The following is a 15594-nucleotide window of genomic DNA, read 5'->3' on the forward strand; positions in this document are numbered from 1 at the left end:
ACCACTAGGTGTCAATATAACTTGAGAAAACTCAAGTCTCAAGCATTTCACCTATTCAATTAATACTTTTTAATAATTGGTAAACAGCAATTCCTATTTAAAGCTGTAAAAGAGAAATATATCTTTTAAACAGAGCTGATTCGACAGTACTCACAGAATACAATATTAAGCAAATTTGGCTTTTGGGGGGCTATACCTGGTACCAGGTACTTTAAATCTCAGATATCAGACTAGCTATTCTACGCTGAATATTGCGGACCAACCAAGTCAAATGATTTGTGAATCCACACATATTAAGGGGGGTTCTGATACAGATTAACCAAACTGAAGTTCCAGTATTCATGATATATTTACATGTCTTTTCCAGTATTCAAGCAGCTCTGTTAATAAAATTTACTGAAAGGATTTATTTGCTAATTTAGAAGTTTCTGTAGAGTTAATCATGAGATATAGTACTTATGGCTTGTCAAAATATTCAAAGGAACCACTGTGGTTGCACTGCTTTATTGTGTGGGCTGTAAGTTTGTCTCCCTTTGTTCTTCTTGCACTAATTTTCAATAACACAGATACTATGTGATACAAATACTTCAGAATCCACAGTGTGACAGGTTGCTCAAGAAAGACAAACAGAATTATTAAGTAGCAGAATGATATTAGAGCTTTGCACACTGTTAGAAACTAGTTGCGAGACATCTGTCAATGTATCAGATATCAGCCTCTACCTGCTATAAAATACAGTCCTGAAGGAATAGGCTCTATGAATAATTTAAAAAGACATCAGACAGAATTTAAGGGAAGAACACTACTTATCTCTGATGCTTCAAGTTCAAAAGTTGTATTATAAACAATTTTTTAAAGATCTTCAAATGTCCACACACAAACAGGATACTGGTATTTGTGAGAATTTTGATTAAGTATAGATTAAACAAACTGGAATATGAAATTCAGATAATTTGGCTAGAAGCCACGTCAAGGACATCATCCAATTCACATTAATGAAACCATAAAACTGCCGTGAATTTTTAAGAGCCTTGCTGTATAGTGGGCATTGGGAAGAAAAGGAAAAAACATTTAAGTAGGATGGAATAAAGGGTCCAGCATTGTGATCTCCTGGATACCAACATAACTATGTGGATTAGAAAGTAAGCATGAATAAATATTAGTAATGCAGTCGGTGGCTTATTTCAGAGTGCATTAAAATGATGTAGCACTACAGATGTACTAAGTATTTATAGTACAGTAGAACCCTGTCAACACCGGTTTTCCTCTTGTTAGGTAACTCCCTTCTCTTCATGTGTCAGTATATAATGCCTGCATCTGTAATTTTCACTCCATGCATCTGAAGAAGTGGGGTTTTTACCCACGAAAGCTTATGCTCAAATAAATCTGTTAGTCTTTAAGGTGCCACCGGACTCCTCGTTGTTTTTAAGTATTAATACTACTACTACCAACCCATGAAACAACTTAGAACTGTCTCAAAATGTATTTTTACTCATTGAAACAGATGTGTGTGGAGAACATACTTGAATTCTGCAATTGCTCTCCATATATTTAAAGTGCCTGTTTGGTATCACCAGGTTTACATGGATTAACTGCAAGTAAATCAATAATGCTGCATGGATTAACTGTCTGCAGGTCAAATGATAGTTTATGTGTTTTCCTTATGTTGGGTGGGGCAAAACGCCAACGCCAAGTAGGTAATAGCATTAAAGTGAAAAATATAGGTAGATCCTCCGCTGGTATAAATTAGTGAAGCTCCATTGACTTCAATAGACCTAACCCAATTTACACTATTTGAGGCTCTCACCATAGAATTCTGAATACATTCTGGAAAGTTGTTAACACCTTCAACTCCCAATAAAATCAATGGGAGCTGAAAGTGTTCTGCACATTGCAGGATCAGACCCTTCTTCGGTTGCACTTAGGGCTTAGATAGCATGTGTGGAACTCCTAGAGAGGGAAATCAGCACATGGTCCTCTGTATGACTATTTATGCTTGTGGAAAAGAGGTGTTTATTATGTTCTTGCTAGTAGATGTGAATGAGATCTAAAGTGATGTGAATTACTCATCTACAATATAACATGTATGGGTTCAATCCAGCTCTTGTGAAAGTCAAAAGGAGTTTTTCTATTGAGTGAAATGGGAGCAGCGTAGGGCCCTCATGACTACAGAATGTATATTTACATAAGCACATACTTACTTGTATTATGTTTTAAAAGTGCAGATTCTAACAAATTTAATATACCTGATTTATTTAGAAGAATTCCTGTTGTATAAAGAAAATTGTCCACTTTCAAAAACTGCTGTGGCACTGTCAAATAGGCGGTCACGTTTGTAATATGGTGGCTTATAGGAAGTTTTATTAAAGTTTTGGGAAACTGAACACTTGGTTGAGATTTGGCATCTGAAAAAAAAGAGTAACATTTTAAATTAGCAATGTTTCAATCTGAATTAACACTTTCTATAGCCAAACTGTCCAGAAATCCTTTGTACAAAACACTGTTTCAAACCCCTACTCTCCAGTGTTTGCAATTGTCTAGATTTAGGCCAGTACTTGCCGCTAGCATATATACAACAACATCTGAAAACAGAATAATTTCTTCTTACTCCCATCCCTAATCCTTGGCTTCTCTAAACACTCTCCCCTACAGCAAATGTTCTCCAGCTTCAATCTTTCCTGAGGCAGATACATTTCAAATAACTATCTTGGGAAACCATATCGAAGACTACCAGAGCCTTTCAATGCAGTGGAATAATGCACATGCACGCCAGTGCAATGAGCTCCTCTGAGATTTCTGGTGTTTTTAATAGCGCTGATTCTCCAAAGGATGTGTCTTCAATCCATTAATCTCTTCCCCTCCACCTCCTACCCCTACATGTACAGAGTGCAAAATCAGCAGCTTTCTATTCAGACTCTCTTATGATTTGAGATGAGGTCAGAAATACATAATAAATATAGGGATAATAACCTAATGCCTACATGGCTGTAAACAACACTCACATTCATGGACGGCTGGAAGATTTGGAAGGAGCTTTGCTTGCTACAATAAATACAGAATCTGAGGGCCAGCTCTTCAGCTGATGTAAATAACATAGCCCCAATTCAGTGGAGCTGTGTCAATTTACACCAGCTTGGAATTTGGCCATAAGTAATATATCTATTTATTTTTAGTGGAAACTGGTGCCAGAAGCCATTGCTTTGCTAACTAAGAGTTGGCTATTTATGCACAAGGTGGAAAAACATTCATGAATAAGCCCTTAAGTGCACAGAAAACAACAACATTTGGGAGGTCACTGACTCCTCCCCACAGAATTTGTTGGCAAAAAACAGTTGTATTTATTAGTTAAGGCACATAGTTTTACATACAAAAAGCATTTACATCCTATCACGTGTAGTGCTGTACTTACCAGACAGTTTTCCAGTAATTAAAACTGTATCTTCAAACAACCATATATTAGCTTGGCTTTGTGGGAACAGTGAAAGTGTTACAGATGAGTATACTGTGGAAAGACAGACATTAAGAATATCTGATTACATGTATAGAAGTTTCAAAGAAAGTTGTGATCAAACATACGGTTCCGAAGGCAGGTAAACAAATGGGGAAAAGAAAAAAGGAATGGGAAGACCGAAGGACTAAGCGGTCCCGCTAGTCCAGGGATGAATCATACTGGCTAGGCAGTGTGGACTACCAGTGTTCATGGTGCACATGTTCTGTGGATTAACGGATAGCTTGAGTTCCTGGACAGCCCATCCTCTTAAAAACAAAACAAAACAAAACAAAAAACTAGACACTTTAAAACACACCCTAATAGAATTATTAAAAACAAAATGTGATAGTTAAAAGCAGGCCATTCATGATGAAACACTGCTGAAAACATAACTAAATTGACAGATGGAAGAGTTCAGAGAAGTAGCTCTGAGCCACCATCACATTTCAGCCTCTTGGTACCCCATAATCCTAACACTTTCGATATTCCTAGCTGGCCTTTCACTCACTCTGCTGTGAACATGAGAAATACACACCTGTGTGTATATATATTATATGACATACATACATATATGCATATGCATTCACTTTCTTCAAATCATGCCCCCACTGCAGTATAATCTCTCAGAGTGGACAGATATTTTCAACAACAGTTAAAAATATTATTTCAGTTTTAAAAATCCATGTTATAATTTTGTCAAGTCTAAAGGGTTATTTACCTTTAATAACTGGCATTCAATCATGACCTACTTTGACTTCATTCAGTCATGTACAGTTCATTACAATTAGATGGATTACCCAAGGAAGAAATAAGCTTCAATTGCACACAGTGTAATAATAGGATTTTAAAGGGTTTACTTACTTGGCATTCTCCCAGTCTTCCAAGGCAATGGTGTTAACATGTAGCCCTCTTTGTAAGATGCAATAGTTAAACTTAGACCTAACTTGTAGGGAACTTTTATTAATACTACTCCATTATTTCCAGTGAGTGTGGAATTCGTCTTTGTGTAGTTAACAAACACTTCTACAATTGCTTGGGGTAGGTACTGATGACTGATGATGTCATTTACTTGAACTTTCAGCATAAACACAGATCCTATGAAAAAAAGAAAAAAATGAGAGGTTATAACCAATAATGACTAAGCATAATGTTTAACTAAGCACCAATATTTTGTCATAGTTTAAATTACCATGCTGATGACAGGCAAAAGTAACCATATTCTGTGGTTTATTGGTTGCCAAGTTTGCATATTTTTCTTTTTCCCACATTCAAAATTTTAGCATTCAAAATGCATTTGTCCAACAAGAATACTGTGATTGTTCAACACTAGCATCAGTGCAAAATTATGTAGATGGACTGCTTAGGGGATATTTTCTTTAAAGTACTTTTTAGTCCTTTTCTCTAGGTTTTCTTCTACCATCTTTCAAAGCCAGCTTTGTAGGAGAAGTGATGTCATAGATCAAAACTGTAACCTACCAAGAGGAAAAAAAGATAATGCTATTGGGACACAACATACTGAGATAGGAAACTCTGAAGCAACAGATGCTGCAGTTCCAAACCCAAAATAAAATATAGCTCCATTGGGAGCCAGATTCTCCTGTACCTTGTATGAAAGAAGTCTCATATTACAGTGTGCTGTGCCTTTCCAATAGAATCTCAGCAACTCAGAACATTATTTATCCTATGTGATGGATTTAGAGTTGTCTCTGATAATTTAGGAATATTATGTGTTGACTTGGTTATCAGGATGTTTACTGTATGAAAATGCTGGTTTGGTTTAATAGCAGGATGTGGGGAAAACAAGCAAGTTAAATGCTTCAAGGTGTCTAGGAGACAATGCCTGGGCTATTAAATAGGATGATCTCGCCTCCTTGGCTACAGTCAACTTACACAGCTTGTTTTGCCAATATGGAACAAAAGAACTACAAACTGTCAAGAAGGGGAGCAGCTGTTTGAAGTCAGACACAAACAGACCCTGATGGAAGATCTGAAGCAGTTAGGTCTCCTTAGGCTTCCAACACAATGGGTATATAAGCCTTAGATAAGATAAGCATTTTGGGGCAGGGACTGACTTTTTGTTTTGTGTTTGTATAGCATCTAGCACAACAGGGCCCTGATCCATGACTGGAGCTCCTAGGTGCTACGCGAAGAGAAATAATAAGTAGTAAGAATAGACTTGTGTAGATCATTTGCTGTTTTAAAACCCCTTCTCTCTTATCTTACACTTTGTTCCTATGGTTAAAATAAACAATACTGTTTTCTTTTAGAAGGCCATTTTGGGTCACTAGATCCATTGGTCACAGACAGATGAACTGCAGCTACCCAAACCCAGTCGGACCTGTTGGGTTAAACATGTTTCATCTACAGAGTACTGTAGAACAGGACCTTGTCTAAGAATGGGAGAAATGCATAATTTCACTGAGGATGAGAATACATAGGAAGGTGTTTGCCATTGCCTCTGCTTCTGCTAAATGATCCAGATTCAGAGAGGTTTTCTACATCATCACCAGAGTTCATGATGGGGCCCCAAAACCTATTGAAAGGGTCCTTCCTAAATACAAGGACTCACATCACCACCAGTCCCCATATAGAAATGAGGAATTTCCACCAATTTACAAGCTCATAGTGCAACTATGTTTTCTGGCTTGAAGAACAGAGTGATAATCCTAGAACAGCCAACAGAGAATGCTACCAGAGCAAAGGCTTATGAGATTTCTGTACCAGAACCAGATGGTTAGGATTCATCACCAGCCAATCAGATTACAAAATGACATTTAGTAATTTGAGCAATGTAATATATTGCATAAAATAAATACAGTTCCAAATTTACAAACTAAGGAACTGCACATTGTAAGGTAACCATCCTTCCAGGATATGTTATTCAAGAGAAGGTCCACTTCTACATATTGATCTCAATAACAGAAATGAGAATTTTGCAAACAAAACAACAAGACTTCATTGATTTTTTTTTTTTAATGTTTTTGTTTTGGCGAATCTAAAGTTTTAAATCCAATGAAAAATATTGTAGTTAATTTGTTTGAAATTTTATTTCAACAAATACTCAAAGCAGTGTATTTTCATTCTATTGCAGGCACGCCTTATTACAGAAGGAGCACAATTTGACTAATGGTCATATTTTGCATGCCTGCATCTGAGCAGGCCTTATATGTGAAATTAGGTCCATTGAATGCCACAAGTCTATTTGGTGGAATAAGGATAAAGGGGTGTAACAATGAAGAAACAGTCTAGGCCAAATTCATCCTAGATATAACTATGCAGATCTTACACGTATTTTTAGAGTAGAATTTAGAGTCATCTAATCCAATAAAGGTCTGTACAATAACAGGGAAGCTAACAAGAAGCTGAGTAGTGACATGACAAGAGAAGCAATTACCTAAAATAAATAAATAAATAAATTGTGCAGATTTTATGCATGTGCTTAAGTACTCCATGCACATATGCTTGTGCTTTAAGTTAAGGACAAACTTCAACACTTTGCTGAATTGGGGCCTAATTGATGATACAAAATGAATGTCAGTGGAGGACTCAGGCAGGTCGATTCCAAACTGGACAGCTGAATGTCTTCAAGAACAGATCCAAAGCCATATTTATTTTTACACACTTGCTGCTTTCAGACAAATCATTTGAGAATCGATCCAAAGCTCTAGGATTTGTGCCGAATCCCAAGGATTTTGGATTAGCAAGTAGATGATCAACTACATCAAAAGCTTTAGCTAAATCCATAAATAAAACAGTAAACATTCATTTACCATCCAAGGCTAAGAAAATAGCCTTTCAAAACGTACTTGTCAAAGTAACAGTTACAGATCTCTTCCTAACCCCCAGCAACAATCTCTGAAAGATGTCATTAATCAGAGGAGTACTTGTGGCACCTTAGGCCTGGTCTACACTAGGCGTTTATGTCGAAGTTAGCGCCGTTACATCGAATTAACCCTGCACCCGTCCACACCGCGAAGGTATTTAGTTCGATATAGAGGTCTCTTTAATTCGACTTCTGTACTCCTCCCCGACGAGGGGAGTAGCGCTAAATTCGACATGGCCATGTCGAATTAGGCTAGGTGTGGATGGAAATCGACGCTAATAGCTCCGGGAGCTATCCCACAGTGCACCACTCTGTTGACGCTCTGGACAGCAGTACGAGCTCGGATGCTCTGAACAGCCACACAGGAAAAGCCCCGGGAAAATTTGAATTTGAATTCCTTTTCCTGTCTGGCCAGTTTGAATCTCATTTCCTGTCTGGACATTGTGGCGAGCTCAGCAGCACTGGCAATGATGCAGAGCTCTCCAGCAGTGATGGCCGTGCAATCTCAGAATAGAAAGAGGGCCCCAGCATGGACTGATCGGGAAGTCTTGGATCTCATCGCTGTGTGGGGTGATGAGTCCGTGCTTTCCGAGCTGCGCTCCAAGAAACGGAATGCAAAGATCTACGAGAAGATCTCTAAAGACATGTCAGAGAGAGGATACAGCCGGGATGCAACGCAGTGCCGCGTGAAAATCAAGGAGCTGAGACAAGGCTACCAGAAGACCAAAGAGGCAAACGGACGCTCCGGATCCCATCCCCAGACATCCCGTTTCTACGAGGCACTGCATTCCATCCTAGGTGCGGCCGCCACCACTACCCCACCAGTGACCGTGGACTCTGAGGATGGGATATTGTCCACGGCCGGATCCTCGGACATGTTAGCGGATGGGGAAGATGAGGAAGGAGAAGAGGTGGACGAGGCAGTCGACAGCACTCACAACGCTGGTTTCCCCGACAGCCAGGATCTCTTCATCACCCTTACAGAGATCCCCTACCAACCGTCCCCAGCCGTTACCCCGGACACAGAATCTGGGGAAGGATCAGCCAGTAAGTGTTGTAAACATCTAAACATTTATTTTTAACAGAACAGGAATATTAACAATTAAAAAAATGGGTTTCTCATGATTAGTTTGCCCTAGGCGCTTAACGGTTCAGTCATGGGCAGTGCAACTATTGAAAAAAAAATCTAGCAATGTCCAGTTTTGCATGATTGTCCTGCCCAAGCCGCTCTACTGTTTAGTCACTGCTACAGCAGCTAGAGTAAAATGCGGTCTATATGTCCGGGGATGGAGCAGAAATCCTCCTGTGACATCTCGAGGAAGCTCTCCTGGAGGTAATTGGAAATCCGTTGCATTAGGTTCCTGGGGAGAGCGGCCTTATTGGGTCCTCCCTAGTACGACACGTTGCCGCGCCACGAGACAAGCAAGTACTCGGGAATCATTGCTCTGCACAGCAGGGCGGCATACGGCCCTGGTCTTTGGAGGCTTTCCCGGAGCATTCTCTCTTTCTCGCTGTCAGAGATCCTCATGAGGGTGATGTCGCTCATGGTGACCTGCTTTGAATGAGGTAGGGGAATGTTAGTGTTGGGACTGCTTTACCGTTCCTTTACAGAACTGTAACCGCTGGTTTGCAGCCACGCGGTGGAGGCGGGAGAGGGGCAGCCGAAAGGGATCGTTCCCGGGGACAGCCGCGAGGGTGTGGGACAGGAGCAGAGTTCCTGCTTGCCGGATTGCTGGCAGCAGGGACCGACATTGATTTCAATGTGAAATGAGGCCATTGCTAATATTAAAGTTTTAAGCTGCCACGAGTCTACGGCTTACCATGTCTGCCTGCAACAGAAATTCCGTTGTCCTGACACGGTTCTCAAATGTGCTGTGCAAGACCCCAGGCACTGAATGCGAAGGCCGAGAATTCGACCTTGTGCTGAGTGCGCATGTGATAGGTGCTGTGCATGGTCTTGTTCACAGAGAAAGACTATGTTCTTTGTTCACAACTACATTTATCTTTCTGAGGAATTCACTCCCTTTTTCCCATTCCCACAGCCCCATCTGCGACTGTCTCACAACCTAGCCTGGCATCACACTCCCAGAGGCTAGCGAGGATTAGGCATAGGAAGAAGAGGACACGGGAGGACATGTTCTCAGAGCTTATGGCCTGCTCCCGAGCCCAGGCAGCACAGCAGACCCAGTGGCGGGAGAACTTGTCCCAAATGCAGCAAGCAAACATGGATCGGGAGGAGAGGTGGCGGCAGGAAGACCAGCAGGCGACTCAAACCCTGCTTGGACTACTGAAGGAGCAAACGGACACGCTCCGGCGCCTTGTGGATGTTCTGCAGGAACGGAGGCAGGAGGACAGAGCCCCACTGCAGTCCATCTCTAACCGCCCTCCCCCGCCACCAAGTCCCATACCCCCCTCACCCAAAGTGCACAGAAGGAGAGGCGGCAGAGTCCACGCAAACTCTCACTCCACCCCTGCAGAGAGCTCTAGTAGCAGAAGGCTCTCATTCCCCAAAATTTGACAAGTTCTTTCCTTCCCGCCTGACACAAGCCCCCGTCCAAGTTTCACCTCCCAGTTCCATGTGTAGTTGATAATAAAAAATATGTTTCTGTTAACTAATGTTTCCATCATGTTCTTTTGGAGGAGGGGGGGAAAGGGGGATGGTAATTGGACAGGACAGTCACCTTTGGCAGGGTACATAGGCGGGGGCAGGTACAGCAGCAGGGCACATACACAGTGCAGTGACTAGTTGCCCTGGTCAGTCTGGGAGGTGGTTTTCATGTTCTGTAGTGGGGGGTGGGTTGCTCTGTGACTTTGTGGCGGGGGAGGGCAGTTACAGATCTTAAGCGGCGGTCCTTATGCAGGATCACAGAGCCACACAGCAGGAGATCTGTAACCGTCCTCCCCCTGCCACAAAGTCACATAGCCCCCCCATACACACAGTCCCGATCAGGAGGGGTGACAGGCTCCGTTGAAAGAACCAGCCCACCACAGCGGAGCCTGTCAATCCTTGAGTTTAGAAGCTTTCTTTGCGTCACTACACTACACCCGCTCCGCACCACAATCCGCGTCCCAGTTTTAAAAAATTCCCGCGAAAACAGTAGTAAAGAAAACGGTGTTCATTAACAAAGTAGAACTGATTTTATTTCGAAACGTGTGTTGGAAGGGGGGGAGAAGGGGGTATGTAACTGGAGAGGATAGTCAACATTAACTGGGTAAAGAAACGGGGGCAGGTTCGGCTTCTCTGTACACAAACTTTACAGTCACAGGTTACCCTGCTCACTCAGGAACCTAGCTTTCAAAGCCTCCCGGATGCACAGCGCGTCCCGCTGGTCTCTTCTAATCGCCCGGCTGTCTGGCTGTGCGTAATCAGAAGCCAGGCTATTTTCCTCAACCTCCCACCCCGCCATAAAGGTCTCCCCCTTGCTCTCACAGAGATTGTGGAGCACAGAGCAAGCTGCTATAACAATGGGGATATTGGTTTCGCTGAGATCACAGCGAGTCAGCAAGCTTCTCCATCTCCCCTTGAGACGGCCAAAAGCACACTCCACCACCATTCTGCACTTGCTCAGCCGGTAGTTGAAGAGTTCTTTTTCACTGTCCAGGGCGCCAGTATAGGGCTTCATGAGCCAGGGCATTAGCGGGTAGGCTGGGTCCCCGAGGATGACTATAGGCATCTCCACATCCCCAACAGTTATTTTGTGGTCTGGGAAGTAAATACCTTGCTGCAGCCGTCTAAACAGACCAGAGTTCCTGAAAACACGAGCGTCATGAACCTTGCCCGGCCATCCGACGTAGATGTTTGTAAAACGTCCCCTGTGGTCCACCAGTGCTTGCAGCACCATGGAAAAGTAGCCCTTTCTGTTAATGTACTGGCTGGCCTGGTGGTCCGGTGCCAGGATAGGGATGCGAGTTCCATCTATGGCCCCACCGCAGTTTGGGAATCCCATCGCTGCGAAGCCATCTATGATCGCCTCCACGTTTCCCAGGGTCACTACCTTTGGCAGCAGTACATCAACGATTGCCTTGGCTACTTGCATCACAACAACCCCCACAGTAGATTTGCCCACCCCAAACTGGTTCGCGACTGACCGGTAGCTGTCTGGCGTTGCAAGCTTCCAGAGGGCTATGGCCACTCGCTTCTGGACAGTCAGGGCTACTCGCATCCGGGTGTCATTGCGCTTCAGGGCAGGGGACAGCAACTCACAAAGTTCCAGGAAAGTTCCCTTCCGCATGCGAAAGTTTCGCAGCCACTGGGATTCATCCCAGACCTGCAGCACTATGCGGTCCCACCACTCAGTGCTTGTTTCCCGTGCCCAGAATCGCCGTTCCACGGCATCAACATGACCCATTGTGACCGTGATGTCCTCGGCGCTGGGTCCCCTGCTTTCTGAGAGGTCTGTGCTACTCTCAGACTTCAGGCCATCACCGCGGTGACGTAGCCTCCTCGCCTGACTTATCTGCATCTGCCTCAGGGAAAGGTGTATGATAAGCTGCGAGGCGTTGAGAGCGGCCACAACTGCAGCGATGGTCGCAGTGTGCTCCATGTTCGCAGTGCTGTGGTGTCCGCGCTGTCACTGACTAGAAAAGTGCGCGAACTGATTTCCCGCCGGCGCTTTCAGGGAGGGAGGGCGGGAGTGATGGACGGATGACGACAGTTACCCAAAAGCACCCTGGACACATTTTTTTTACCCAGAAGGCATTTGCGGCTCCACCCAGAATTCCAATGGGCAGCGGGGACTCCGGGAACTGTGGGATAGCTGCCCACAGTGCACAGCTTCCAATGTCGACGCTTTCCCCGTTAGTGTGGACTCACAAAGTCGAATTACTGTCCTTAGTGTGGACACACACGTTCGACTTTGCAATATCGATTCAAAAAATTCGATTTAAGTAAAATCGAACTACTCTCGTAGTGTAGACAAGGCCTTAGAGACTAACCAATTTATTAGAGCATAAGCTATAGAAGTGCATCCGAAGAAGTGGGCTGTAGTCCACGAAAGCTTATGCTCTAATAAATTGGTTAGTCTCTAAGGTGCCACAAGTACTCCTGTTCTTTTTGCGGATACAGACTAACACGGCTGCTACTCTGAAACCTGTCATTAATCAGAGGCTTTCCATTATAGCTAGACTCTGATTATTCACCATCTATACCATCACCAACTACATATAAACGATTATTTACACTTCTCCAATGTTTAATAAACTCTTTCAAAACAATGAAAAGATCTACAAGATTAGAAACCAGAGTTCAAGTATAACAAATCTAATAATTATATTATCAGCTAATTTAAAATATAGTAATTTGGACAGTTGAGATTTTAGCCTGACAGTTTCAGAATACAAAGAACTTCATTGAGATGCTAATTTAAAATAAGAATGATTTAAAACTACTGTTTCAGGAATTAAAAAAATAAGTGCAACTTCAGTATAACTCATCACTACACTTTTTTCAAAAGGCCAGAGTGGCCTTTATAAAAAGTGGTTATTAGAATGTATAAAACCATGTTTTGAATCCGCTATTCATAAGCCACCTTCATTATAATCATGATATGCATGTTTTGGGGGTTTTTTTGTCTGCCTTGCCACTTAAGAGAGGCAAAAATGATGGCTGGTTGAAAGACACAGATTTCTACAAAGTCCCATGCAAATAATAAAGCATAGCCATAACATTTTAAAATGTCAACTATCCACTGAGGTAGTTCTAACCTTTTAAAATCTAATGCTAAGTGTCTAAGTATTTCTTTTCTGAATCCTACGAGTCTAGAAAAAGTCTTAATGTAGTTGTTAGTGAATAATGGGTCTCACTCAATTCCATAAAGTAAACAAATTAATAAAAATACGTAAAAAGGAATTCCATAAAATTAATACCCTAATTTCCCTCTTCCTTCATGTACATATGTCCTCCATTAATCCCAATGGGTATTACATGTGCATCAAGAAAAAAAAAATACAGGAACAAAAAGCAGCCAGTTAGTTCAGCTTTCATGCGATTAAATACATTGTCTCTGCGTGTATGGATTAGTAATGTTGCCCTCTACCAGTGAGTGGCCTACAGGAAAGAAATGGAACATGCTGTTACTTGTTAGCTAAATGACTTCTCCTTTAAATCAAGTGGGAGAGGTTTGTCGTTTTGGAAATGAAAGTTTAGAGTGCTGTAGCCCTGACTCCCGCTGTTCGTGCTGTTTATAATAATAATAATAATAAAAAAAAAAAAGAACAGGAGTACTTGTGGCACCTTAGAGACTAACAAATTTATTAGAGCATAAGCTTTCGTGGACTACAGCCCACTTATGCATCCGAAGAAGTGGGCTGTAGTCCACGAAAGCTTATGCTCTAATAAATTTGTTAGTCTCTAAGGTGCCACAAGTACTCCTGTTCTTTTTGTGGATACAGACTAACACGGCTGCTACTCTGAAATCAATAATAATAATAATAATTAATGGAGATATCCCATCTCCTAGAACTGGAAGGGACCTTGAAAGGTCATTGAGTCCAGCCCCCTGCCTTCACTAGCAGGACCAAGTACTGATTTTGCCCCAGAGCCCCAAGTGGCCCCCTCAAGGACTGAACTCACAACCCTGGGTTTAGCAGGCCAATGCTCAAACCACTGAGCTATCCCTCCCTCCCATACATTATTTATGTCTGTTTATAGAATGTGTGTTCATTGCAGTGAGCCCCTCAAAGGTGATTTTACAATGCAAAGGAAAATGCCAGAATACTGAACTGTCTCTTTGCAGCATAGCACTAGTACTATAACGATAAATATAATGCTTATGATCTGCTACCAGTCTTTTCATTTCAGATGTCCTCTCTGTAGAATTCATCTGGGCTGGTAACAGAAAAACAAAAAAACCCACCATACATTCAATTACATCAATTTTAGCGAGTAACACAATCGTAGGGTGCTGTGCTGGGGACTTCTACAGCAGAGGTGGGCAAACTACGGCCTGCAGGACCGTCCTGCCTGGCCCTTGAGCTCCCGATTGGGGAGGCTAGCCCCTGGCCTCTCCCCCACTGCCTCAGCTCGCCATGCTGCCGGAGCTCTGGGCAGCGGGGCTGCGAACTCCTGCTGGGCAGCGTGGCGGTGTGACTGGCTCCAGCTGGGCAGTGCGGCTGCCAGTCCTGCTGCTCTGAGCAGCATGGTAAGGGAGCAGGAGGGTGGGGATGGGGTCCCGGGAGGGGACGGTCAGGGGACAAGGAGCAGGGGGGGTTGGGGATTCTGAGGGGGGCAATCAGGGGGCAGGAAGGGGGAGGGGGAGGAGGCCAGGCTGTTTGGGGAAGCACAGCTTTCCCTACCTGGTCCTCCATATTGTTTTGGAACCCCAATGTGGCCCTCAGGCCAAAAAGTTTGCCCACCCCTGTTTTACAGGGATCTTCCTTTGGTCTTAGAGGACTCCTAGGTGGAACTGTTTGGACCTCCATGCCCCCCATTATCTGAATTTTGTTTTACTAGCTGAGGGCTTGTGAAATTTTTCACTGGTCCTTGTCCTTTTGCCTAGGGAGACAAGGAGTGCTTCCCAAGAGTATTTGGTGAAAAAGACTGGAATCAGGCCATAATTCCTGGCTGAAGCCATAAGACTGAAGGCACAAAAACTGGAAACCAGGAGGGAATAAATCACATCCACTGCTCTCCAGATGGCTCCCAAGCATGTGGTGAAATACATGATAGTCTCAGAAACAAGTGTTCAATAAAAAGGCATTTAGCCTGGAATCAAGGGCCTGGGAGAGAAAGTCTGACTTTCTTCCAAGGTCTTCTGTGGAGGGAGTGGTCATCATTACAAGGGCCTAGCTGCACCTCTGTCCCTTTGAGGTCTCTGAGCTCACCTCCTCAGGTATTAGGCATCATGGGGTAGAATTTCACAAGTATCCCACTCTTAGACTGAGCCTGTGACCAGAGGTATAGGCTGACCAAACAGCCTTCTTAAAACAAAGTGTTGTTTATTTAGCAGTAGGTGCAAAGAATTAAAGGGGGAAAAAAGAGGAATTTTTAAAAAGTCTACACACGTCTCTCTTACCATCTCCTGATGGTAACCAGTGCAGGCCTAACTCCCTCATCCATACCCAGAGAAGTCCTGTGTCAGTCTGGTTTTCCAGAACAACCACTGCACTGCCTCTCTTTAGAGAGCGTCCCTTTTAACACTGCAGGGAAGTGCATTTGTTCCCAGGCTTTGACCCTTCTGGTCAAAACACATTTTGTAGGTTGACTGGAGATGGAGGTAAAATCATGAAAGCTACCAGTTCTGGCATTGTCCCTTAACAACTCTTAACTGTTTGCTGAGGTAGC

General features: G+C 43.1%; 1 protein-coding gene across 1 annotated transcript in view; it reads right to left on the reverse strand.

The window, feature by feature from the left end:
* Positions 1 to 15594, reverse strand: part of FAM171B (family with sequence similarity 171 member B) — a 64674-nt gene that overhangs the window by 10119 nt on the left and 38961 nt on the right. The window contains exons 2-4 of the mRNA XM_054044272.1: positions 4352 to 4585; positions 3410 to 3502; positions 2247 to 2405 (exon numbers count right to left, since the gene is read on the reverse strand). Of these exons, the coding sequence (XP_053900247.1) occupies positions 2247 to 2405; positions 3410 to 3502; positions 4352 to 4585 (486 nt within the window). The remainder of the gene's footprint in view (positions 1 to 2246; positions 2406 to 3409; positions 3503 to 4351; positions 4586 to 15594) is intronic.

The sequence above is a fragment of the Malaclemys terrapin genome, chromosome 11, assembly GCF_027887155.1.
Source record: "Malaclemys terrapin pileata isolate rMalTer1 chromosome 11, rMalTer1.hap1, whole genome shotgun sequence".
In the NCBI taxonomy this organism is placed as follows: domain Eukaryota; kingdom Metazoa; phylum Chordata; order Testudines; family Emydidae; genus Malaclemys; species Malaclemys terrapin.